The 27,988-nt window shown below is 35.4% G+C and overlaps 1 protein-coding gene across 4 annotated transcripts in view; it reads right to left on the bottom strand.

Moving 5' to 3' along the window:
- The window catches only part of LOC111512325 (uncharacterized), a 107,228-nt gene that overhangs the window by 63,507 nt on the left and 15,733 nt on the right, over positions 1-27,988 (bottom strand). For all 4 annotated transcript variants that reach the window (XM_074186251.1, XM_074186253.1, XM_074186250.1 and 1 more), the window contains exons 3-5: positions 22,892-23,266; positions 12,326-12,462; positions 3,933-4,533 (exon numbers count right to left, since the gene is read on the bottom strand). In XM_074186251.1, the coding sequence (XP_074042352.1) occupies positions 3,933-4,533; positions 12,326-12,462; positions 22,892-23,266 (1,113 nt within the window). The remainder of the gene's footprint in view (positions 1-3,932; positions 4,534-12,325; positions 12,463-22,891; positions 23,267-27,988) is intronic.

The following is a 27,988-nucleotide window of genomic DNA, read 5'->3' as shown; positions in this document are numbered from 1 at the left end:
GAAAATCCGAAAAACCTACAGCTCCACCTCCGTGGTCGGTGTGCACTCCGAACTAGCACTAGACGGGAAGTCTGGAGACCCACTCAGTACCCCCCACCCTCTCACCCTCCCTCTGTCTTTTCTCTCTCACTTCTTTTCCTCTTTCTCTCTCTCATACTTTATTTGTTTTGAACTGAACAACTAAGCCTTCGAATTCTTTACCAAGATATTTGTTTCCTGAGAATTGAAATCTTCAAACATTAGAAATTGAAAGATTTTTTTGCTCTACACGATGTTTCTCAGACATGAAGGAGTTTTCCTTTTGTGTGGAGCTGGAAATGAAAAATGTAAAAATAATTCAATAAAGATCAAAGTATTTGAAACAGTAACCTTCAACACCTTGTAGAGAAAAGAGTGTCCATTTTTCAAGGTTGAGCCCATGCACACTATTTTTTAGCTTGACTCCAATTTCATCATATCAAAAATTCAGCAAATCAATTACAGGATGAGTTATAAAAAATCTTCTTTTCGAAATTTTTATCATAACCTAGTGTTTGTCTCATATTGTAACTCAATTTACTTCAAAAGGTGCGTTGAATAGTTCGTGGTCATGTTTCCCTAAAGCCAAGGTATCAAAAAATATACGAAATGTACCAGAAAACCTGTTACTTTTCGAGTCGCCCTGTACAAAATGTTGAATTAATCAATTTTGAGATATTTAAACGATAACCATATCAGTGTGTTACTTGTTTTAGTCACATCTTCACTTCATAAGGTTGATTGAGAATTTCATTTTGAATAATGCTACACTCACCCTGTATAAAACAATATTTATTTTTATAAAAAACCAGTCTAAAAGTATTGATTTATGTGCAAGCAATATTCGTCATGCAAAACATTTTTTTAGGATGTTTTCCAGAAATCAATATTACTCTAAAGAAATGGCCACTTATCAACTTTGACACCCTGTATCTCAAAAACTAGCTTGACTTGAACTACATATCAAAAATTCATCAAATTTCACCGGGACCCATTTTCCATAAGAATGGTGCGAGGTTCTAACCCAAACAAACGGGGCAAGCTAAATAAAACTAAAATGGTTTCACGGCTATCGCGACCGAGGTTTGCAGTGTCACTATTTTTTGGGTTTGAAGGCCAAGAAGATGCAACAAAGCCTCAGGTCGGCTAAAGACAAAAGGGGTCCACTATCAGCAGTAGGGGTTTATTGCATAACTAAACTTGCGGAAAGGTATACATCGAAACCACCAAAAGATGCATTAGAGTAACAAGACTGATGGAGCATGAAAGAAACTACAGGCTAAGCCAAACCGACAAGTCAGCTGTAGCAGAGCACGTACTCAGTGAAGGAAACCACAGGATTCTGTTTGAAAACACGTAACTCATTGCCCCCGATCAAGGATACCATAGCCGACTAGTACGGAAGGCAATGGAAATCCACAAACACACAGATAATTTCAATGAAAAAGAAGAATCCGTGAACCTCAATCGAATATGGAGTCCCATTCTAAGATGTTCAAGAATAGCAAACAGCATGGAGGCAGGTAAAAAAAGATCAACTAACGTTATTGACAATTTACCAAATACAGGTACAGTTATTATCACACCAGACTACCTGAATCAACATAAACAGGCTTTACGTAATTTACCTAAGCCAGGTTATTAGCACACCAAACTACCTGAGGAGTTAACATAAATACGCGTTATGCAGCCGTAATATCCAGTCATCAGCCAAGCTAGCCACTTGCTGGCGCGAGTGGCTAGGTTCCTCAGCACAATTTCGTTAAATTCAAGAAAGAATTGTTGTTAGAAACGTCAGTCATCTGTCTATGAGAATATGTATCTCTTTCACTTTGCCACTGTAATGAATAGTTGCTGTTTTTAATGCATTTTTTATTGTATATGACACTTCTTCTATGAACATTGTATTTGATTGTTTATTATCATTATTCCTAATGTGTTAGCTGGTGGGGCCCTGTCCCCAAAGCTCCGACACAGTCGGGAGGGCGTGTCAGCATTGTCAACCAATGACCACTTCCCACACAGCGGTGTAAGTGATCATTGGGTCCGAGAATCATGTGATCAAAGTAAATGCAATGAGCCAAGAATGTTAGCCTTCTGCATTCGTTCGGCCAATATTTGTGTCACCGTACGCATGCCGGCATGATTTTGATATTCGAGAGTAGAGGGCTTCATCCCACCAAGGACTCCAATAATCAGAACAACCAGAACAGAATTATCGGGTTAGAGTCTGCGGAGTTCGAAGAGAAAATTTCGATATTTCATCTTCTTTTAAAACAATATTCCTCTAATCGGGAACACAACAAATATCATCTTGCTCTGATGTTCGGGAAGAACTACATCAGGCTTGATAAATTGTATTAGTCCGAGTGGAGAATGAATAGTTCCAATAAATACGGCACTATTCATTCCCTACAACGGATTCAATATCCTCCGGAGCGTAGGATAACAGCGGTGTTTCATCAATACCGTAAAAAAACCGCAGATGGTGACAAGGCACTCTTAGGATCGCGTTATGTCGATGAATATAGACTGAGACCGCTTGGGGTGGACATGCTGACAGCAAGTGCATAAGAGTCTCACGCGTCATAAAGGTCTCAGGCGCCTCGCGACAGGTCCTGTACCTTGTGTCAGAAACATCTATACCTATCTCACGACTGCAGAAGGTGTTGAAGACACCATCCTGGCAGGCCATGATGAACCCCTTAGTTTCTGACTTCAGAGAATACTCAGTCGACTGTGGGGAGTATGTATAAAAGTTGCTCGTAAACAACTTATAACACGAGTTTAAGCATGTTATCATTCTGTATTTCTTAGGAATCGACAAATCTCCGTTTTTGGGAATAAGAACAGTCCGCCACTCGACAAACCAATCTGAAATAGGCTGGTCCCCGTCCAGCCATGACTTGAAAACTCTGATCAGATAACGGTGGTTGCTTTGAAGTTTTTTCCACCAATTAATGTTCAGCCCATTTGGGCCTGGGGCAGCAAAGTGCTTGGAACCTCTTCGAACGTCATCCGAGGTTTATGGAGTTGTGCAGTTCGTTGAGATCAGGCTGTCGAAGCTCTCTGTTGAAAGCTTCGAACTGCGCTGGGGCTAGAGTGTCCGCGTGAGGAGGCTCTTAACTTAGACACTCTTGGAACAAGCGAGAAGGTTTCTCGCGGAACTAGAGGTTTTCCGCGATGCTTCTCACTCGCCTCACTAGTGACTTTTCAACGGCCACTAGGATTCGTATCCTATCAAAGCAGAGCTGTTTGGTGGTCAGAGGCACGCTCTGACTCAAAGTATGATAGATACGTCGTAATTTGGCGGCTATCATGAGAGGCCTGTTGGCCGCCCTATAACCCATCACACATTGGATAAGAGACGCGTGTTGTGTCGCCAACTTGACTTTAGGCTCCATCTTGTGTACCCTCCGTTCAATCTTTCGAGCCGACAGTCCGGGATTCGGTGTCACCGCTCCGGAAAGCAATTGAACGGCTGTGTACACGGCGGTGTTAATTTGCCAGATTTCAGCCTCTTCTGTAAAAACATCACGAACCACCGAATCCATGCTAGCCAGTACTTGTGGCTTCAGGGGTCTATTTCGGTGGAGCGCCCTACGTTTCTCCACTGGTGGCATAATGCGAGTCTCCTCTCCAGCCGCGCCATCGGGTGGTAGAACTGCCACTTCCACCACTTCGTTAACTGGTTGAGGAGTCATATAGCCCTGCCGCCGAAGATACGATTGTACATATCACAATGAGAACGGAATTCCAAAATGATGATTGTAAAAAAGATCGACATCGACAAGATGAGAATTTTTGAGTAGTGCTTGTGCAAAATATCAACGAAATATCAAAATATTTATATTGAATAAGATTGAAAAAAAATGTTCAAAACCATTAACAGAATACGACCTTCTAGTACTTACTACTACTGTTCATTATAGACTCGTAGACATCCTCCACCTTCTTCAACTTTTTATTTTCGTAACCGGTCACCTCCTCAGGTGGTCCAAACATGGCGAAAGCGATTTTCTTCTTGAGTTCCTCGTGCTGATCGAAATCGAAAGAATCATAATCTCTATCGCCAAGCATGTCCGCCATCATTTTTTGGTAATTGGTAGAATCCATGTCGATCTCACTACCTACCTTCTTTTCGAGATTTTCCAACTCTTTCTGCTCGAGTTTCTCAGACTTCAAAAAGGTCGAAACGTTCTCCAGAGATGTAAGAAAATTCTTGTCGGAAATCTTTCCAGACATGCAAGAATTGACGGCGATGCAGCCGTCTATGTTTTGGATCAGTAAAGCCGCGCTAACCATGCACTTGACGAAACTGGCCAGATAGGACAAGTCGAACTCGTTTAGGGCTTTCTCGATATCGCTGTGGTTGTCGGCGTTTTCTACGTCCCATCCCAGAATGAAGAAACTGCTTTTCAATATTTCGACAATTTTGGGGTTTCGCAGGTTCCTGAGGAAAATTTCGGAAAACGGTTCGTTATCTTTGTGAAAATAAAGAAGTAGAACTTTCCGCTGAAAATAAAATATGTAGTTGACTATTTGTTAGTTGGTGAGTGAAAGTTACGAAAAATATCAATGCAATATCAGAATAACCAGAGTTAAAATCAAAACTTTAGGATCAGAGAACTGAAAACAAACTGCTTGGGCTGCCTAAAATTTCTAGATACTTCATTATTCAATGGTCATTATTCAAATTTGATCCAATCCACATTATTCAAGTTCCAACATAAATGGATAGTTCAAGAACAGTAACAATAAAATAATACTGAAAAAATATGATATACATTTTCAGCTTCTAATATGTGTAAATTCATTTTTATTGAAAATAACCAGGTTCAATTCAATGCCACCAAAACCCAGGCATCGGTTTTCTCCAAAAAGATAAATGTCTCCAAACCGAATATAATGATGTCAGTCAGACAATTCCACTTTCTGCTTCGATAAGTTTGTTGGGGGTTAAAATGGACATCAATATGTCTTGGCACAATAATGTCGCGGGAATTGCAAAGGCTGCTTCTCAAAAGCTTAGAACACTGTTCCGAACCAGAAAACTGTACACACCTCAGCAACTTTTGATGCTTTATAAAGCTCAGATCAGACCTTCTTTGGAGAATTATTCTCATGTATGGAGCTCCGCCCCCAAACATACCCTGAAGCTGCTGGATTCCATCCAGAAAAGAGCCATCCGCCAGATTGGAGACGCGAACATCACTTGTAACCTTGATAGTCTGGAACATGGAAGAAAGGTTAGAGATTTGTCTTTCTTCTATAGATACTTTCACGGGAAGTTTTCAAGTGACTTGGCATATTTGATTCCACCAAGTACATATCAGAAATACGCGACGGACTGTGGCTGCTCATCGTTTTGAGGTTCAACTCAGTACACCTCGAACTTCACCGTTCAAGAACTTTTTCATTTGGAGTACGTTTACGCAAAATAAACTTCCTGAGAACGTTTTTCCAAATAGATTTAATCTCCAGCGATTCAAATCCAATGTGAATCACTACTTTCACGCACAGAGCACCTTAAGGATTTTCCTATAGTGCTTGTGTTTTGTCCTTAAAAAAATTATTGAATGGATAATGTACCTAATATAACGAAAGAAATAAGTATTACTCAGAATAAAGATTTTAGGACTAGTGAAAATGAATTTCACCTACCTATGTACTGAATATTGTCATCATTGATTATAATTTAATATGTTATTTGTTTTGCAGAAAGCTTGTTATGCTACATGTTTATAGAAAGAAGTACTGGTTAATTTCACTAAACTTGTCGTTAGTATTTATTCTGTCAGCAATGAAGTTTTAGTAAAACTATAAATTGAGGACAAGTAAAATATTAAATCATACTCATTAATAATGTTATTCAGTAAGTAGGTAGGTATAATCTGTTTTTATCTGAACAAAACTTATTTCATTAGTTTAACTATTGTAACGTATCTGAAGCCGGCCCTGACCGATATCTCAGCCAGCAAACACATGACTCAATAGCGAAACCCCTAGAGAGATCTGGAGCGTTCGTTGACGATATTTGACGATATAAAAAGGCCGCTTCCCGTCCCGAGCGGCAGTCAGTCTGTATTCAGAAAGCGAATCGAACGTTAACAAAGAATTCGAACAGTGAAGATAAATTGAGCTTTAGTTGCAGACCGCTTTCCGTCCCGAGCGGCAGTCAGTCTGTATTCAGAAAGTGATTCGAACGTTAACAAAGAATTCGAACAGTGAAGATAAATTGAGCGTAAGTTGCTAAGTGTTGTATATAAATTAGTTGTTATTGTGAAATATTGTTGAAAATAAATTTGTTTGAGACAGTTAATTCTTTAATTCGTTACAGCATATTAGCATTGTACGCTTCAATAAAAGTTAGCTAACTAACTTTTCAATTTGTACATCATGAACTATTTATTTCTGCTAGTGCATCATTTTTAGATAGTTATTTTACTGTTAGTTTTGAGCTATCTTATTCCTCAAAGAGGAGGCGTTCCCCATATCAAATTTAGAATGACGTCCCTTTGTAATGACGTGTACGAGTATATAAAGTTTCAGCATAATTTCAGATTTGTAATACACTAACAGGTCAAGTTAAATAAAAGCTTGTGAAAAAGAGTTGATTTTTTTGCTAAACAATTTAAATCCCATTCTACAGTAAATTTTCAGGATAAATCAATACATTCTTTCCATCAGAACCGCTATAATTCAACAAAATTTAACAAAATGAATCTCGAACCAGTTAAATTGATTGATTGCTTGCTTCATTGTTTAAAGAAATGTATTCTTGTCACAAAGCTCAGCTTACAAATAAAGATGAAATTTTAATTTTTGCTTCCCAATTAGGAGGCTTTTTACTGCTTTTTAAAAATTATTGTATTGAAAAGATGAATTTATAATTGAAATCAACTATTTTTTCTCCTCGAAATGAAATTGTTTGAAGAAGAAATACATTTTGGGTGAATGTGTCAGAAATTGTTTATTAGTCAGTATTAGCCGGAGAGTTTTTGAAGGGCTAAAGGAAGATTTGGGGAAACAGGCAGTGTGAGGCATAAGAAAAGACAAGTAGTAAATAAAATTGCAACAAATGAAGAAAATTAATTGGCATGCACTACTACTCAAGAGAGAACCTTCATTGAATGAGAGAAGTCAATAACCAAAACAAATAGTCGATAAATGTTTGGGGGCACAATTGGAGATCAAGTCATGGAACCATATTTATTTAACGGGTCTCTGAATGGAGAAATGTATAAAGATTTCCTCCAAAATGATTTATCAAATTTGTTGTACCAATTGACATGATGGCACACCTCCCCACAATCAAAATCGTGTGAGGTTTTTTCGAACATGTGGCGTAGGAATAAGTGGATTGGAAAAAATAGACCCATTCACTGGCCAGCACGAACACCAGACCTAACGATCCTAGATTTTTTTCTATGGGGATATCAATATCGAAAGAAACCAACAACACTAAAAGATTTGAAGAATAGGATTAGAGAAATTTTTCGGTCCATTTCAACATCAACTTTAATTGAAGTTCGAAGGAAAATTGTTGATAGACTACATTTACGCATAACTCAAAATGGAATATTGTTCCAACATCTATTGTAAATTTGTACGTTTTAAAATTGTTTGTTCTCATTTTTCCATTTGTTTTGTCCAGCACTAAATAAAAAAAAACGTTATTGCTTCTATTAAATGATTTTTTCATACTTTCCTCAGGAATTAGATATATTCCTAATGGAATTGAAGTAGTCAATCTCTACATTTTCTGAAAGCCCATTGTTTGAACTATTCCGAAATGCCCCTATGTACAGGATGTTCCTAAATTCCCCAACGCCATGAAGTCCAGAGAAACCAATGGTTTTCAAGCGCAAAATAAAAACGATGCTATGAACAAAACTTCATTATCTTTCTTCTTATTCTAACAAGCAGCAAGAAGAATGTACTGCAGTAAAAAAAAGTCGAATGAACATCCATTAAATACATTGATCAAAGTTCTTGTTAGCGATGAATACTTGAAAGGTTTCTCTAGATTCTAGGGCACTGTTAATAAATATGAAATATATGAAATGGTGAAACATAATCTAGAACTCCCATAACTGACGGAAAACCAAAACAAAACCAACATTATATCATTTAGATTTTTGCAAGAAAATCTCTGCCTTCAAATTCTTGAAAATTTGAATTGTAACAATCTTAAATTTGATGATCACAATAAAATAACCGAACAAAAAAGTTGCATCGAGCTGTTGTGTCATTAGAGCCGTCACCAATGAACTGAAAACAACTGCTAGAAAATCTGCCCATTTTTTATTAATCGAATCTCACTTGAGATATGGTGTCAAGGGGTTTTGTAACAAATAGTTAGCCGATTTTTATTTTACAAAAAAGGGCATTAAAATATATCTGGAAAGTAAATATTAGATCTCCATTCATAATGAATTACTGACTGTACATTGTATTTTTATTTTGGAGACGTTGAGCCTTATATTCAAAAAAACAGAACTGAAAATAGCTACTTTATACACCACGTCAAATTCAAGACATTCCTCTGCCCACTCCAACGTTAACAAAACATTGTGTTGTTTGTTGGAGATATTTTCAATCAATTACCTGGCAAAATAAAAAGTATTGTAAACTTCAAGGCATTTCGTACCATGTAAGAACTTTTACTCTCAAAACCCTAATACAGTCTGGCGGAATATTTTGAAGAGAGGGTTCGAGACCAGCTTCTGATTCAGGTTTTTATTTTTTTACCTTGAGAAAAAAGCAAAAGCAAGTTGATTTTCAATTCAGAGGATACATCTTTCTAGCAAAACCTCAACTTTCATAACTCCTCCTCCGCCCCTTGGTGACCATTAGGTACTCTTAGAATTGAATAGAGAAAGTACTGAATGTGACAGATCATTAAGAAGGTCATTTTATAAGGAATTCATCTATGTGACTTTTCACTATGTAACTTTTCATTTTGGCGCTCTCTTAAGGGAAAAACAAAGTCATCAGATAACTCCTTATATTTTGGAGCGTCAGACAAAGTTTCGAGATTATCTTATATTCATATACATATAGCATATAAAGAGAACAGTTAGAGCATCTACTGCGAATTAATGTATTCGAAGCTATTGAAAATATGCACGTTTTCCCATGTTTTCATTTTTTCTTATCTTTTTGAGAAGCGTCATTTTGAACAGTGACTCCAATACTTGGGTCTGATGACATTTCTAAAAGAGATTAATATTTCTCGTTTGACATACTGTTGGGCTTTTGCAAGTTGAGTAAAAAACGAATATGAATCCATGAATTCAGTTTCATTTTTGTATTCTGTTCTTCGGTAAAATACTTCTCAAAAGATGTGCGCATCGATGTCAGATATTGGACCAATTCTTCAAATACATCATCTTAAAACATTTCTTGAGTTGTTATCGCTAAGAAACTCGCTAGATATATTTCTCTCTTACCAACGCAAATATTTCAAAAATCTAATTTTCTTTTGAAGGAAGTTATTTTGTTACAGGCCTGGAACACTGTTGTCTGTTTACCGTGCAAACATTTGTAAAGCGGCTCTAAGTTCAGATAACCTTGTTGAAGTTTTACCCTGAAACACCCATCACACTTCTGTATGGAGCAGCGGTGTTTTATGTTTGCTGTTATAATCTACACACAGTAATGAAAGCAATCGAGATTGTAGTGGTCGTGATTTGATTACATTTATTATTTTTACCACTTCATCTATAACTAATTTTGGATTTGACAGCATTTGCTTAATCGCAAGTGCTTGTCTATGCAGGATACTATGACTGAAGCTACAATTAGGTGCTTTTTTATTTGTGACACTACTCCTGCTGTTTTACCCGTCATCGCCTTGATCCCATTTGTACAAATGTCAATGCAACTGAGATTATTTTCTTCAAAAATTATTTTTTTTATTGAAAATTTCTTTTCCGGTAGTGTTTATGTGCAGCGGTGAACACATAATTATGTCTTCCTCAAAAGAAATTTCATATGGATATCTTATGATATCGACTCATCCATTTGCAGAACGAATCGTATTTTTGTAGACGTGTAACTAGTTCGTGTTTGACGTAGCTTGCCAGATCATGAATTTTTTGTGAAACAGTATTGTTTAATAGCGGCACAGTAAAAAGATGCTTTGCAGATTTTTCATCGAGAATACATTTTGTTATGTATAACACACATGATTTTATTAAATTCTCAGCGATAGTGTGTGCTTCATCTGCTTGTGCAATGCGCTAGCTAACTAAATATGATGGCTACGTAGCCTTCTTATTGATAGTTTGGGTCACAGGCATCATAGTTTTTTGACTTTCCAATTACTGTTCTTTTGTGTGTTCAAAAAATTCTTTATTTGTGTCTTTACATTCTGGGTGTACAGTTTCTAAATGTTAGCTCAACTTGGAAGGTGCCAAGGAAATATTAGGAAGCAGTTTACTACACAGCATGTAGAGAGATGATTCGTTGGAATCAACAAATCCAAAACTGATACTTCCTCTTTTTCGCCTTCAAAACCGTGGAAATTGACATCCTTGCATTATCGTCTGGATCGGTAATTGCTGTATACTCCGCACATACTGCTTTTGAACATTCGGCTTCGTTAGAATACATTGCTTTTATCAAAGGGACTGCGCGCTCATAAGTAGATATCGGCGGTGGCGGCATAGTTGAATTGTACGGTATGTTTACCTAAATGGCTTGCATCGGATTCTTTGGAGTAGCCTAACGGCGCCTTTCGGCATGGCAGCGGTAGCTTTGTTTCAAGCGGCGGTCCGTTTACGTCGGCTTAACAAAGTATGCCAATCATTTTAATGAATTTTCATAAACTACACCTCACGATTTGATCTCCACAAACTTTATTTGAAAAATATATCACATGTTTCGCTAACACAGTAGCTTTACCAACAGTGATTTGAATACTACAAGTTGCTTCTTACACTAATATTTATATACAACAGCTAAACAACAAATTACCTAAACTTCTACCTGAGGTACCTCTTCAATTATGATCACCTGAAGCATATTATCTCACTTGTACATCAATAATAATTCTTTCTTGGTTTTTCTAAGAAAACAAGTTCAATAATGCTGATCTAATCAAATCCAGTTGGTCATAGAATATTTGAATTTTCAAGTTTATTAATTTCCATTGCTTCCAAATGATAAAGTTTCAAACCTTTATTTTCTATGACTAAAATTTTGTTTATTAATTCGGCTTTAAACCCATTGTTTACTGCAATTTGCTTGATGATGTTAAGTTCTTTATTGAAATTATCTATTGAAAAAGGAACATTGACTAATCTGTGAAGCATGCTATTATAGGCTGCTACTTTGTGTTGATATGGATGAGTAGAATCGTAATGTATAGTATAGGACGTATAGGACGGTTTGTGATAAATTGAAAAATCGTGTTTGTTGTTCATTCTACTAATTGTTATGTCCAAGTTCTACTTCAATACTGAATTTAACATTTTCACGAATTTTATTAATATCCCTATGAAAAGTATCTAATGTCTCTCATTACCTGTAAAACATATCAAAACGTCCACATATCTATGCCAATAAATGAAATTTTTAATTAAAGGATGTTTGAAAATCAACTCCTCTAGTTTATCTATGAAAATTTTCGCAAGTACGGGGCTTAATGGATTTCTCAGAACTAAACCTTTGGAAGAGGAATTGTCGTTAAATTGAAAATAATTTTTTTTTGAGACGTCACGACAGAAGGTCAATGATTTCTCGTTTTATAACTGGGTTTACTCTATTTTTATCCAATAATGCTATTACTAAAGTTAAAGTATCATCAGGAGGTATGCTGGGAAATAGATTCTGTACATCAAAGGATAGTAATTTTGCATTGCCTGGTAGAGGTATGTTCTCTATTTAATTGATTAAGTCATATGAATTCCATAGACTGAATTTTGGTTGAAAGTTACAATAATGGTTCAAGATGATACTGATTAGGTTTTCTGATAATTTCACTGATGGTGCAGTGACAAAGGAAATCACTAGTCTAATTGGATAACTCTGTGCAGTTTTATGAGTGAGTATAATTTTGGAATTTGAGGGTTCATCAATGTTAACTTTCCCTTTTAGTAAAAAGTATGTTTGAATTTTTTGTTTCAATTTTTTTTTTGAAAAATTCAAATATACTTTTTACAGAAAAGGAAAAGTTTAAATTAACAAAACCTTTCTCTAGTCCATAAAACTGGGATAACCAAGTGGAATATAATTTGTTACATTTGGTCAAAGCAAGCCATCCTTTATATTGAAAAACATTTTTGAAAACTGAAATTACCTTTTCTATAGATGTCAGGCATGTCCGTGACACTGCCTCACTCAATGACACAATGTTAAATTCTACGCCGCAGTTTCTATTGGTCCTCACTATTTTATCATAACAACAACATGCGGCACCAATACCACCGTGAAACTCTGAAAAAAAGTAAACCAGTTTCATTACGTTTAGATCGCTCTTATTCATCAGACTATAAACCTAATGCATTTTTAGCTTTATGTCCATTTCTCTATTAGTTAAAGAGAAGTGTATGTACCCAGCTATCCAAAGACGGCGGTAGCTCAGCTACTGGTTGGGCTTACCAGGCCGGACAGGTCGAGGGTGAAAAGTCAAACGAAGAAGAGTAGCACCCTCTGCAGCACCGGGAATTAGAATACGTCCGCGCCTGTGTTATGCGACCCGTGTCGAAGGATGAATGGTACCTGGGCCTCATCAGGTATTACCAACAAAGCTTCTAAGATATCAGGCGACCTCTCAGAGTATTTAGTTTTACATTCATGCAGGGGACTTTATGGATATCAACAACCCTTTCCCCCATACTTAAGCCACAGCCACAAACGAATGGAGTAGGACTCTTTCAGCGACTCCTCTGATTCACAATGGAAGTAATACAAGCCAACCTACAACACAGTAAGAGGCTTCGACGTTTCTCAGGAAAGTTATGAAATATTGATATTGCTCTCATACAAGAACCCTGGCTTTAGGGGGAAGTTAATTTACGACAGATTCTCAGAGACCCCAAGAACATGCAAAATTATCTGAAAAGGATTAAATGTACTATAGTCGAGTAACTTTTGTACGAGGAACTTGCCGGAGCTCAAACTAAAGATGATTAGTGAAGGATGGTCTGAGGATATCGTGATTGGATGAGCGTACCTTCCTTTCAATAGTCAGGAACTGCCAGCAAACAGGGAAATAGACGAACTAGTGAGAGCTTGCCAAGCAGCTCATAATCGGGTATGACACCAATGCGCACCACCTGACCTGGGAGAGCACCGACACCAATAATATGAGGTGAACACTTACTACAGTTTATTATGACAAACAATTTAGACATTTAAAACGTACTCAAACTTGCCGGAGCTCAAACTAAAGATGATTAGTGAAGGATGGTCTGAGGATATCGTGATTGGATGAGCGTACCTTCCTTTCAATAGTCAGGAACTGCCAGCAAACAGGGAAATAGACGAACTAGTGAGAGCTTGCCAAGCAGCTCATAATCGGGTATGACACCAATGCGCACCACCTGACCTGGGAGAGCCCCGACACCAATAATATGAGGTGAACACTTACTACAGTTTATTATGACAAACAATTTAGACATTTAAAACGTACTCAAACTCTAGTTTGAGTTGAGCATAGATGATGATAGCACGACCAGCTGTCGAAAGCGCTCGCATATAATTAAATAGAAGTTATAAAGCTTCAAATCCTTTTTGTGACTTACAATAATATTAATATATATATATATATATATATATATATATATATATATATATATATATATATATATATATATGATGTTTATCATACACACTCGACAATAATCTATATCTATGTATTTATATCCTGGACCCGGAAGTCACGCAGGTAGCTATAGCTGCCTACGTGGTGATGTTAGATGATGCCTGGGAATGCTGGGTCTTCTAATTGAAACCACAAATGTGCGGTTAGCTCCTGTTGGTGACACCGTGCATATGTGATGTTTTTTCATTTTTGGTAACCAGTTGTTGTACATCTTTGCAATTGGCTGCACCGCGCTGATGAGGCCAATAGCCAGAAACACGTGTCCGCGGTTTGCCTCCATATTTCTTGAGTGTTCTGTCCACGAATTTCCCCCTTTTGATGTTTATCATACACACTCGACAATAATCTATATCTATGTATATATATATATATATATATATATATATATATATATATATATATATATGTGAAGATCAATTAGGATCACCTTTATTCTAACACCTGGGAAAATTGAAAAGGACTAGGCAAAGCCCTTGAGACCAATCAGTCTTATGTCTTCTGCATTGAAAATATTGGAAAAACTACTTAACAGGCATACTAGCGACATAACACTGGCTACCAGACTAATGCATTGAGAATTTGCCTACAGATAAGGTATGTCAACAGAAAAAGCTTTATGCTGTGGAACAGAAAGAGCAGAATATGCTTACAAGAAGAACAAAGAAGTGCTTTTAGGTGCCCCCTTGGAATTCTGGGTATTTTTGATAATACATCCCTAGAATGAATCTTCCAGGGCATCGAGAAGAAAAGGTATCGACCACACAAGCTGCAGGTGGATAGACTGCATGCTCAGAGGTAGAATTTAGATTGGTATACACAATCTTGTAATAAACGATTGACTACGTCTTCTAGGCCGTAATGGACACAACGTACGGGCCTGAATATAAGGCTGAATATGCTCAGCCCTAAAGGAATCAACATAAAAGTTTGAACATTTACCACGAGGACTAAAACAAAGGATCTAGGACACCTGAAACTTCATGGTAAAGAGATGAATCTGTCAGGGAAAGTCAAAAATCTGTGAGTGATACTAGATCCCAGGTTAGCCTGAAACCAACATCTTGAAAAAATTAAAAGAAAGGCAGAGATAGTGATGATGGTGGACAGACGCATCTACGGAAATATACAGGGGCTTAAACCATGATGTATTGGCTCTACAATATGGTGCTTTTTATGCAGAAAATGAAAACCCTTGACATCCCCTGGTGCGTCGGATTTTTACCTGCAAAAAAAACCTCAACCTGTCTCTTCGCACCCCTCACTGGAACAGCTTGCGAATTAATTCAGTGAGAGAGCTGTCTATACTATGAATGGATTCTTCAGCTAATTCTGTCTGCTCTCTCTTTTGTTTCAATGATAAATCTCATCACTCCATCCATTTTCACACGATACCATGGATTGAACCATAGTTCTTTTTTCGAATGAAGAACAAGTTTCTAATTAGTATTCCTGCCATACATATGAAAAGTGTGTACTCTGCGTCATCTATTTCTCCACAGTATGGACATTCCTCACTTTCCAACACAGACGATTGAAAATGTATTTCCTGAAGCAGATGTGCGCAGAAATTGCTTGTGTTATAAAATAATCCACTTTACCATATGGTCTACAACGTCCACTCACTTATTCCATCCTTCCCTGTATATTTGTCCCACCTTTCTTCAATGAAGAGTTCTATAGAGGGTATTCCAGCTATAACCCCAACTGCATCCGTATATATTGTTCTATAGGCGGAGTATACCCTAATACAGAGTTTGTGCTGAATGCTGGCAAGTTTCAACAGATGTTTTTTGTTACTGGTCACCCTGTGCCAGGTATACAACATTTGAGACTGGGCTATACTCAATAATGCTCTTCTTTTGGATGATATAGCTCTTCCTATGTTTGGCATGAGAGAGGACAATGCTCTCGCCATTTTTTCCACTTTTTGCGAAACTCTTATGATGTTTTTCACCGACCTTTTTTGGGTATTTGTTACCTTCCACAATCTGAAAAATATAAAAATTATAATGGAGAAATTTATACAAGTGTAAAAAGGGCAAACTTTTTAATTTACCCCAATAAGTTACTGCGTAAAATCAAAGTATTTTTCAAAAATAAAAATGTTCTATTTATCAGTAACTTGTCGTATTTAACAATTTTGCCTATCAAAAAAATTTTCTAAGAAATAATACAATACTTATATTTACGTTTCGGAGGCCAAAATCTGCCTCCGTCTTCAGAAATGGACAAAAAAATTCTAAGATATTTGCAATTATTCCTTTTTGATTATTTATTTCTTAACTTCTTCGATAGATGTCAAAGGAGTTTTGAAATATGAAATTATGTCAATGTTGTTGATTGACAACTGTAACATTCGATGTTATACAAGGTGCTCTCCGATATCAGTCTGTTGTCATTTTGCCACTATCCAAATTTTTCTTCAAGAGGTGTAGCCAAGTACGGTCTATTTCTAAGGAGCTGTTCGAAATACAATTCTCTCCAGATATGAGAATATACGCTGATTCTTTTAGCTTACGTCTCTTAGAGTGAGGCTCATTGGTAATAATTCTTGTCTTGTTCCATTCCACTGGATATTCCCGTCTGATTTTAAAATGTGTTCAGACAATTCAGATCCTGTCAATTATCGATTTTTTATGTGATCTCGATGTTCATTCTCACGCGCTTTCAATGGTCTCACCAATGTAACTTTTACCACAAGAACAAGGTATCTCATAAATACAATTTTTTGTTTTCGTGTTGTTGGGTTTTGTATGTGTGAGTATAGATCTCAGTGTATTTTTTGTTTTGAAAGTAGTTCTAACATCATACCTATTTCCAATTCGTCTTATTTTTTTAGATAGTCTTGGAATGTAAGGTATAACGTTAGTTGTGAAAGGTGTCGGTGGACGTTGAGTCGGTAATTGTTAAGTTGAATGTTGTTGAATTTGTGAAGCTGTTGTAAGGACAATTTATTATACCTTTTTTAACACTCGCATGATGATTCGATTTATAGTGAAGATATATATTTGTATGTGTTTTCTTCCAATAAACATTTGTATCAAATCGATCTGATAACTGATAACTGAGAAAAAAATGGCCCATAAAAGTTACTTGAATTCTCGTGATGATAGGTACTATAATGATTTTATCAGACCTTAGAAGAATATGCAAGAACTTATCTGAGACTTGCTTCGGAAATTATGTGAATCAGCTCAATCAATCCATATATACCAATCCGAAATCTTTCTGGAATTATTTTAATAATAAAAGGGCTACAAATGAAATACCGGACACAGTAAAATATGGGGCTGAGATTGGAACCAACAGCAAGCAGATTGCAAAGTGTTTTGCAAACTTTTTTTGCTACTGTGTATTCTTCTTCTGCTGATATAGATGTTAATAATTTTTCAGAATTAGTTGAGTATGATATACCAGATTTCTACGTGTCAGTGGAAGACATTTTCAACAAAATTTTCAATCTCAAAGACAAACTGAATTGTGGACCTGATGGCTTTCCCAAGTATTTTTTCAAAAAATGTATCTGTACCTTAACATATTCCATATTTCTTATTTTCAAGTGCTCATTAGATTCTAGTTCATTTCCTGACCTGTGAAAACATAGCTTTCTTTATCCGGCCTATTTTTAAATCTGGTGATAAACAAAATGTGGAAAATTATCGAAGTATCTGTAGTCCGTCTTCACTTGCAAAAATTTTTGATTCATTAGTTAGTGATCAGTTAAAATTTTATTGTAAGGAACGTTTAATAAATAATCAACATGGATTCTCACACAATATAAATCTACTATTACCAACTTGATGATTTTTGAACACAAAATATTGGATGTTTTGGAAAGTAAAGGGCAAATGGATACAGGGTATACAGATTTTTCAAAAGCTTTTGATCGAGTAGACCACAATATCTTATTGAAAAAATTAAAGATATTTGGATTTTCTGACTCAGCTGTAACATGGCTCAGAAGTTTCTTATGTAATCGAACCCAACAGTTAAAGTTGGAGGCGTTACATCGGTTATAATTCAGGTGCCATCAGGGGTACCTCAGAGTTCTCACTGCGCCCCTATGTTATTCAATATCTTTATTAACGACATTGTTGAATGTTTGCATCATACTGATTTTTTGATGTTCGCAGATGATTTCAAAGTTTTCATGCCAATAAGATCACTATATGATTCAACACTAATGCAAGATAACCTAGATAGATTGGTTACATGGTGCTCCGAGAATAATTTACAGTTGAATATCGCAAAATGCTGTTTTATGAGTTTTCACAAAAGAAATAAAAAATTTGATACTTCTTATGTAATTAATGGCCATGGATTATCTTAAGGATCTGGGTGTTTTTTGATGAACAACTTCAATTTTTAGACCACTTGAACTATATTGTGGTAAAGGCGGCAAAATGTCTTGGATTTATTCTACGACATGGTAAACATCTGTCCCTTCAATTCTTAAGGATAGTTTACTTGTCTCTGGTAGTATCAATATTAGATTATGGCTCAATGATATGGTCTCCATTTTATGATAATCACAATCTTACTCTTGAAAGAGTTCAAAATAAACTCCTAAGATTTTGTGCTCATAGAAAGAAGTATACCTGTTATTGACCATGATTACAGCAACATTTTAGAAATCCTTAATCTCAATCTGTTGAGAAAAAGGAGGGAAAACTTTGATCTAATTTTCATATACAAGTTACTGAATGGCTTAATTGTTGCTCCTGAAATTTTAGAAAATATTAATTTCAATGTCCCAAACAGAATTCTAAGGTCCAGCGATTTGTTTCACTTACGGTTTCATTCTACAAATTATGGCTTACATAACCCTGTTGATAGTACACTTCGACTTATTAATGAAAGAAAATTGGAAGTAACTGGTATGTCTCTCAGCAAATTCAAAAACAATCTCTTATCTGCATGGTAGTATTATGATATGTATTTTATAATAACTTAAGTTAATGTAATGTAGTATAATACTTTATTATATAATTGTTAATTTTATTCTCTAATGGGATGATCCCGTAAAATAAATAAATAACTTCTCCAGTGAATGGACTGTACTCTATCGAAAGCAAAGGTAAAATATTAGGTTTTGCAGACGATACGGCTATTTTCTACAAGGCGAATGGCTGGGAGGAACTGAAAAGTATTGTTGAAACTGATCTCGGATCAATAAAAAATTGGCTTGAACATCGATTGTTGACAGTAAATTTCAATAAAACTCATTATCTACCCTTCAGTTGCAATAATTTCAGTAATCCTTCTTTTTCACAATTGAAGATTGGACAACATGTAATACTTTCCGAATCAAAAGTGAAATATCTAGGTGTGATAATTGACTCACATCTCAAGTGGAAGGAACATATTCAATATATCTGTAATAAGTTACGTTGTATACTATACAAATTCAAATATTTGTTGAAAATACTGACATACTCTGATCTTAAAATTCTATATCACGCACTCGTGGCGAGTCATCTGAGCTATGGAATCGCTTGCTGGGGTGGAACATTCCATATACACCTTCGTCCACTTGAGGTGCTCCAAAACAGGTTCCTAAAATTGATGCTATCAAAACCACCACATTATTCAACAGAATCATTGTATTCCGAAGCTAAAGTTTTCAATATCCGCCAACTGTATTACTATAATATTGTCATAGCTTATTACAAGAACAGATGCTTCACTCTCCCAACTCACTTATACAACACCCGTAAAAAAAATAACCACGTTATTCCTCAAACGCAAAAATCAATTTTCCAGCATTCATACAATTACCTTGCTCCTAAGCTGTTCAATACTATTCCCGACGAAATGCGCAGTGTCACAATTATTCATTTGTTCAAGAAAAAATTAAGATTATTCATATTATCTCAACCAAGAAATTTTTTTGCTGAACTTGTTGACAAAAAAAATATTTGAAATTTGTGTGTTATGTTTGTTATATACCTGAACCCATATGATGCATATGTTTGCATGTACATCATTAACATCAATTCATTCAAGTATAAAGCAGTTTCATAATATAATGTATAATGCACGTTATTATTTTTTGAATTTTTTTACAACAGTACCTATTATGAAATGAAAAATATCACCCTTCTGATCGTTCACCTTCTAGGTTTACAATTTGGTCATTTTATAGCCCTAACATTATTTTAAAAAAAAGTGTCTGTATGTATTTGTGTCTATATGTGTTAAGTTTTCTTTTTCAGGCGAAACAAGTGCTTCTGCACTTATTGCCATTTTACTTTATTCAACATAGCTATTATTTGTTTGTATGATTATAATTATTCTTTTTTATGAATAAAGTCATTATTATTATCATTATTATTTAACATTACATCAAGGAAAGGAAGTCTATCATCTTGTTCAATCTTCATTGTGAACTTTATTGTCGGTTCCCGCTCGTTGATATAATTCAAAAACGTAATCAGATCATCATGGTTTCTAGTCCAAACAGCAAAGATATCGTCAATGTATCTCCACCAAACTTTGGAATCGTTCTGGCAAGTTTCTACAGATATACTCCATATATATATATATATATATATATATATATATATATATATATATATATATATATATATATATATATATATATATATATATATATATATATATATGGAGGAATAACTGCAAATATCTTAGAATTTTTTTGTCCATTTCTGAAGACAGAGGCAAATTTTGGACTCCGAAACATAAAGATAAGTATTGTATTATTTCTTAGCAACTTCTTTGATAGGCAAAATTGTTAAATACGACATGTTACTGATAAATAGAACATTTTTATTTTTGAAAAATACTTTGATTTTACGCAGTAACTTATTGGGGTAAATTAAAAAGTTTGCCCTTTCTACACTTGTATAAAGTTCTCCATTATAATTTTTATATTTTTCAGATTGTGGAAGGTAACAAATACCCAAAAAAGGTCGATGAAAAACTGATTTTCTTCCACAAAAAGCGACTTTAGTTGAATGTTTTGATGTGTTCAGCGAAGGTCAGCTTAGTATCTATCCAGACTCCTAGCTATTTTACTGCTTTTTTTTGAAGCACAGCAACATTTTGTACATCAAATTGGGCAGGGTTTATTATTCTTTTTGTTGTTAGGAAGGCCGCTTCTGATTTTTCTGGGGCTAGTTCAACTCCCTCCCAGCGTGACTCCATCTTGTTGTTTCAGTCTTAGAAGACCATCATATAAAATGTTCCAGAGCATTGGTCCTAGAACTGATCCTTGAGGTACACTGTTACTGATTTCTTTTGTTCTCATAGTAGTATCTGTCTCCATGATAATCTTTCTCTCTCTCTCTGTCAAATACGACCTCGAAAGACTCAAGAGGCTCTCGTTAACAGGTCTCCTCATCAACTCCACCAAGCTTTCTTGCCATCTTGCGGTGAACAATACGGTAGTTACACCCATGATAAACATATAGCATATACATAGCATATACATCTGGTGGTCAAAGATGAAACAAACAACCGCTATTAACGAACTAAGCACTTGTGCATAGATTTGCATGTTTGGGAATAACAGGAGCAATGAAAACCACTCCAACTGCTGTATTGGACACTCTTGAATCTTTCTTCTTTACATCTAATGATAATGGGGTAGGAAATAGTGGGTTACTTTAGACTGAAAAACTCACCGAGTTATATGATAATGGGAAAAACAGAAATTTCTTAATATGTGGAGGAATGAACATCAAACATGTTCTCAGTCCACATGTCCCGAAATATTCACCGTGGAAATCTTGAATCATGAAGAGTGGAGAATGAACAGTCATCCTGAGAACATGCTCGATAGAAACACCTAGTATACAAACGGATTGAAAACTGAATATGAAACGGGCGCAAGAATTTACTGTGTGAGGAGAAATCTTCATTTCAGTTAGCCACTTAGTCAGTACACATCAGTATTCCAGGCTGAAGTATATGCCATCTTCCAATGTGCAAGGAACATTGATTTGAGGCCTCAACGAAATAAGCAGATCAATATTTTCACAGACAATCAGGCTGCACTTGTGGTACTGACGAACACACAAGTGACATCGAGGCTGGTATGATAGTACTGTGAAAAGCTGAGGAAACTGGCGGAGAGAAATATATTGACTATATACTGGGTGCCAGGACACTCAAGCATCGCAGGCAACGAAAAAGCTAATGAGTGTGTCAGACACGGGCCTAAATATAGGCCCTGAACCAGCTATGGTGGTACTGAAGTCTTTGATACGGAACCCGATCCGAAAGCGAGCCTATAAGAAACATAGTACTGGGAAAACATATCACGGAACACACATGAGAAAACCTTCATAAATTCACTTTCCGAGAAGAGAACTGCTTCAACGAAACAGGGATCGGCTCAGAACAATTACAGAACTACTTACTAGAGACTGTCAATTGAGGATGCCTGAACTAAATAAGGCTGCACAACAACGGAGACTTTTACTGTAGGCAACGCAATAAAGGGACAGACCGCTCATCATGTTTAATGTGAATGTTGGGGCATTGGATCACAGTAAGCAAACAATTTATGGACAACCTGAATTATGTCCAGAAAAATATGACATGCATCTAACAAGGGACATATACAGACTAGTACAGGGCTGTGGAATGAGTGTCATAAAAAAGATGGGAGAAAAACGCAATAAGCTCATGAGGCGGCAGTGTTTTCCAGAGACAGATAAGTCAGACGACTCCTGAATAGGGGAACAAAATATATTATAGGAGGCGATAGAAATTCACAAATACGAAAACAATTCAAGCAAAAGGAAAATAATTGTCATTAATATTGCATCAGGTCGAAGGCCTACAACAACACTGAACAATCAGAAAACTTCGTCCGATGCCTCTTTGCCTTTGATATCTACCGTAGTCGTACACAAAATATCAGGCACACAGACCTGTATATATAGGCGAACAAACCAGCAAAATAGCTCTGACGAGGGTACTGAATATTATTTTGTGAAATAATTTTTATAATCTGTGTACGATTTGATAAATAATTAATTGACATTCAATTTCACTGTTTTTCTAACTCACCTGCCGATCTGCTGAAGCAATCTAAACCGCCAGTTCTTGAAATCGATTCATTCTGTGACAAAACATATGCCGTGGCAGGTTCTCTGACGCGACTCTTCAACATTTCTTCATCCATTCCAGGTTGCATTGTCCATTTTTCTCTCTTCACATAAGGGGGTTCATTATCCTCATCCTCACTATTGCTATCATTTTGCGACAATGTGTCGTTTTCCATAAATGAATCCATTCGACGAATCGTTAAGTAGTTTATGTCTATTGGGTAAGCGCAACTTTGCAGAATGTCGTCATCTCCTCTCGGGGTGTTTTTCCATCCATCAATTATTTGTCTGTGTGGCGGAATTCCGTACATGTCGTAAACATTCGATTTTAAAATTTCTGAAAAATACAATGATTAAATAAAATGATATACAATTTACAAAAAAGAAAGGATACTTTACCTCATAGATATTAAAGACCTTGGTCAAAAATTTTATACCTAGGTAACATTATGGCCCGTAATGTTATGGATATGTCATACCCGTAATTTACAGGCATGAAGCTATCCACATCCATAAAATACCCTAAGAGAAATCTATTGAGAAATTATTTTTTCATTCAACTACTTTGTACAATTACCATTTTTCAATATGAGATGCTTCTAGACTAGCATAGTGAAAAACAAGACGCATACTAGATTTTTAAGCCGTCTGGAGAGGTGAAAAGGGTGTGTAAATGTTCAAAAAAATTCGCAACATGAAAAATTGACTTTGTACATCTACCAAACTGAGATATGTTATTCCTGGTGAGCAGGTGTATACATTTCACTTCCTTTCCATTCCCTCAGACGGCCTGGAATATGGAAAAATCTGACGTGAAGCTTATTTTATCGAATCGGTAATCAGGGAAAACATATCTTGGAGGTATATGTACACGGTCAATTTTCGATGATACATTTACAGTTTCCACCCGATTTCTACATACTCAGACGCTCTGGAAAACTATGATGTGAAGTTTTTTTTTGTCGAATCGGTCATCAAAAATAACGTATCTCAACCTTGTAGATGTACACATTCAATTTTCGAAGATACGATTTTTTTCAAGTTCTCGCCCCATTTCCATTTCCTCAGACGGCATGGAAAAGTGAATTTTTTTTTTGCTTAATCTGTTTTCAGGAAAAACGCATATCAGTTTGCTAGGTGCACAATGTTGATTTAAAAGAATATATTGATGGAAGTAGCCGTTACTACGTGGTAGGAAATCATAATGAAAAAGGAGAATTGAAACTATGTTTTTTACCACTTTTATTTGTAACTAACATTGCGTCAATTTTTAAGAAACGAGTTTTTTAAATACATCCACTTCTTCGGACGGCTTAAAAAAACTAGCCAATCAAGAAGCTTACCTATCATATTGAATAATGGTAGGTGTACAAAGTCGTTAAATGATAAAATTATAATTCAATATTATTTCTGTGTACTTTGTTGATGTGGATAGCCTTACACCCATGGTGACATTTGCTCAATACATAAATGAAATTATGGCCAAATCTTTCAAACTCAAACAGAGACTTTAGGAGAATAATTTACTGCTTATATGCGAGGTCGAATCTTAAATACTTTTCTGTTTAGTCCCCAGTCCCACAATACGAGCGATATATTAAGAAGATTGAATGTTTCAAGAATTTTTGTTATTGTTTATATATGTTTTATGTTGTGCTTTCAAGTTAGGACATTCTTGAAACTAATATAAACATGATGACTTCGAAAAAATTCTGAACATCAACTAACTTTTCCATTAGAAGACCCGTCTATGATATATCTAAAAAGAATTGTCAGCCAATATCAACGGTCTCGAGGTATATGAAACTATTGTTTTGAAAACTCCAGTTCTTACTACCCGCGATTTCAAAATACAGGGTGTTTCTGAATAAATGTTAAACATTTAAGATAGGATAGAAAAGATAGGATCTTTCATATAAAGAAACTTCATTGGAGCATCCCTTGTTAAGATACAGCCCCTTAAAGGGGGTACATAAAATTTGTATAACAATTTTTTTCACAAGCACTGAAAAAGTTACAATATTGAAATTAACCTGACGTGTTGAACTACCAAAAAAACACTTAGCCAGTAATTTATTTGGTTTACCCCATGGTTGTAAGGGGTGGAAAACGCAACCCCTAAAATTTATTTCCAATGTAACTTTTTGTCTTATTATTTGTTTACCATTTAAAAATTTATTTCCGATAGCCTGTTTCATTCTAAACAAAAAATATCTCTTGGGTTTTTTGCCCAAAATAAACCAGTTCACAGCAAAAAATTATTTTAGAAACAACTACAGAGATACATCATCATAAATGCGAACTTAATTAATTGTTATTTTGTAGTTAGTACCTGCATTAAACGATTAAAGGGTAATAAACAAAACTAATGTATTAAAAACAACAATTTATTACACAACATGTAGAAATCTTAGTAAATGTTCAAATCTTAGTAAATGTAGAATCGCGAATTCTCATGGCTGTAATGGTCCTACTTCGTAAGCATTTTTAAGGGTCATAAAAGTGTTTTTAATTGTGTAATTTGTATCAGTGGATTCGTTGAAGTGACCTCTTTGCGATGGTGTATGTTTGGTATGGAAGGGAGTTTTTATAGACTATGTAATCCCTTGCCGGTCAACCTTTCAGTGTGGTGCAAAAAACGTATAACAGTTTCATTATCAGCAGCCAAAGAAGATCAAGAATTCGTGCTGCAAAAGAAAAACTCTTATCTTGTCAACTTTTTACAGACAAATAATAATTTGTTCTTTGTTGGTGATAAACAAAGTGGACAGGAACGGCTTTAATAATATTTTTAATAAAATATAAATTTATTTTGATAAACCTTGAGTAGAGGTAAAAACTAATAAACATGGCAAATTTCAATTTCAAATGCTGCAAACAAAAGTCCGCACCATCATATTATGTTTGTATTAAATGCATTTCTATATTCCACAAAGCATGTGCCCTAAGAAATAGTCGAAAAGTGAGCTTTATTGAAAATCATAAAGTAATATGCTGTGAAACTGAAAACCTGTCATATAAGGATGAGATCTTGGAAGAAAAGTCATTGTTGGAAGAAAGTGTATTAAAATTGACACAGGAACAAGAAGTACAAAACACATATATAGAAAAGTTGAAGAAGGATGCCAAATTTTATATGGACGAAGCTTTAAATAATGAAAAGGAATTGAGTGAGCTGATAGAAAAACAAAAAAAACATATTTCTGAAGCAAAAGAACAAATAAAACAGCTTACAAGTAAATTAGAAGATGTTCGTAATGAAAATTCAAAATTACAGGAAGTTATTGGTGCTGCAAATGGCAAGCAAATGATAAACATTGGGTGTCAGACAATCCTCCCAAACAGGAAACAAATAGCATGTCAAACAGAACAAACACAAACAGAAAAAAAAGCTAGTGCAACACAATCACTTGAAGATGAAGATTTTTCAAAATACAAAGACCAGAGTACCCCAAGCATACGAAACGACATTCCTGTAATAAAGAGCAGGATGTTGATAGTTGCAGGTTCAAATGGGAAGGATTTAGCAAATATTGTATTAAGGCAATCAAATAAGTATGCCGTACAAGCAATAATAAAATCAAATGCCCCAGATGATGAACTCATAAAAACTGCTGTATACTATTCTTCTAGCTTTACAAGAAACGACATTGTGCTCATATGGACTAAAATCCTCCATCTTCAACTTATCGAGACATATATCGAGAAACTAATGCATACAAACCCTATAATCATCACTAGACCATACAGATACGACCAAATATATAAAAACCATGGAATATATATGGAAAACTTAGCATTCGTCAAGGCTGTGTTTAATAGAACCAATGAACTTGGGCTTGTTTTTGAATGTAATTCTGCACTAAGGAAGACAAATTATCACACAGATGGATTCACTATAAATAGGATTGGAAAGTGGTATCTGATGCAATCTCTACTTCGTCATATAGATAAGCACTTTACTCGGGTTAACAAGTTTATGAAGACATGCTGTGTATCTGTAGAAAAAGAAAATGAAGTAGTTCAAACATACTCTAAATCAGATGCAGAAACAAACAACAAACAATTTTCAGTGAATTTAGAAAACAATACTATTTCTGGTGATATTTTAGTGATGAACTCAAGTGTTGAGGGGACAAACAAACAAAAAAATTTTTTATACCCCAGACTATCACAGCTCAATCTGCAACAAATGTAAGAAAGGTTCTACTGAATAACATAAACGTTAGTAAAGATAGTGTGTGTCATGTAAATGTCCAGGGATTTGTTAACAACTATAGCTCTATCGAGGTTTTTGCTGATGAAAATAAATTGGATTTTTTATGTTTTTCTGAACACTGGATAACAAAAGATTATGGGTTAGTTTATTTGAGAGGCTATAAAGTAGGAGCAATTTATTGTCGGGAGAATCATGAACGAGGGGGTGTACTGATTTTAGTAAAAGAAAACACAAATTGTAATGAACTAGAGTCTATAAAAAAGTTATCTGTAGAGTGTCATGTAGAGATCTGTGCAATTTTCTATCGTAAAAATACAACTAAAGTCACTATCATAACCGCATACAGACCACCAAGTGGGGACCCTCGAGTTTTTTTAAATTGTCTATCGCAGGCATTAGCAATAGCGGAGTGCAGATCTAACTTTACTATATTGTGTGGAGATTTCAACATAAATTACCTAGCACCAGAAGATAGTAACACTAAACTGCTCAGTGACCTTTTCAAGTCTTACCAACTTAATATAAACTTTATAGGCCCCACTAGGATTTTTACAAATATAAATGGACACACAAGCCGAACATGCATTGACTACATGACATCTACCTATTCAGACCATTACTATGAATGCAAGTTAAAACAACCAAATATAGCAGACCATCTGTCACATATTCTTACATTTCAGATAAGTAAAAATCACGTTAAGGAAGAAAATAAAAAACAAATAGTTTATAAGCGTCAGTTAAATCCTGAAAATATAAATGAATTCAAAATAAGGCTAAATAGTATAATCTGGTTTCCTCAACTATATGATATGAAGATTGATGTCAGCTTTTCATATT

This window comes from Leptinotarsa decemlineata, unplaced genomic scaffold (assembly GCF_025532065.1).
Source record: "Leptinotarsa decemlineata unplaced genomic scaffold, Ldec_3_MD MMD2_tig00078422_RagTag_RagTag, whole genome shotgun sequence".
NCBI lineage: Eukaryota > Metazoa > Arthropoda > Insecta > Coleoptera > Chrysomelidae > Leptinotarsa > Leptinotarsa decemlineata.
This window is presented reverse-complemented; position numbering and strand designations above follow the sequence as displayed.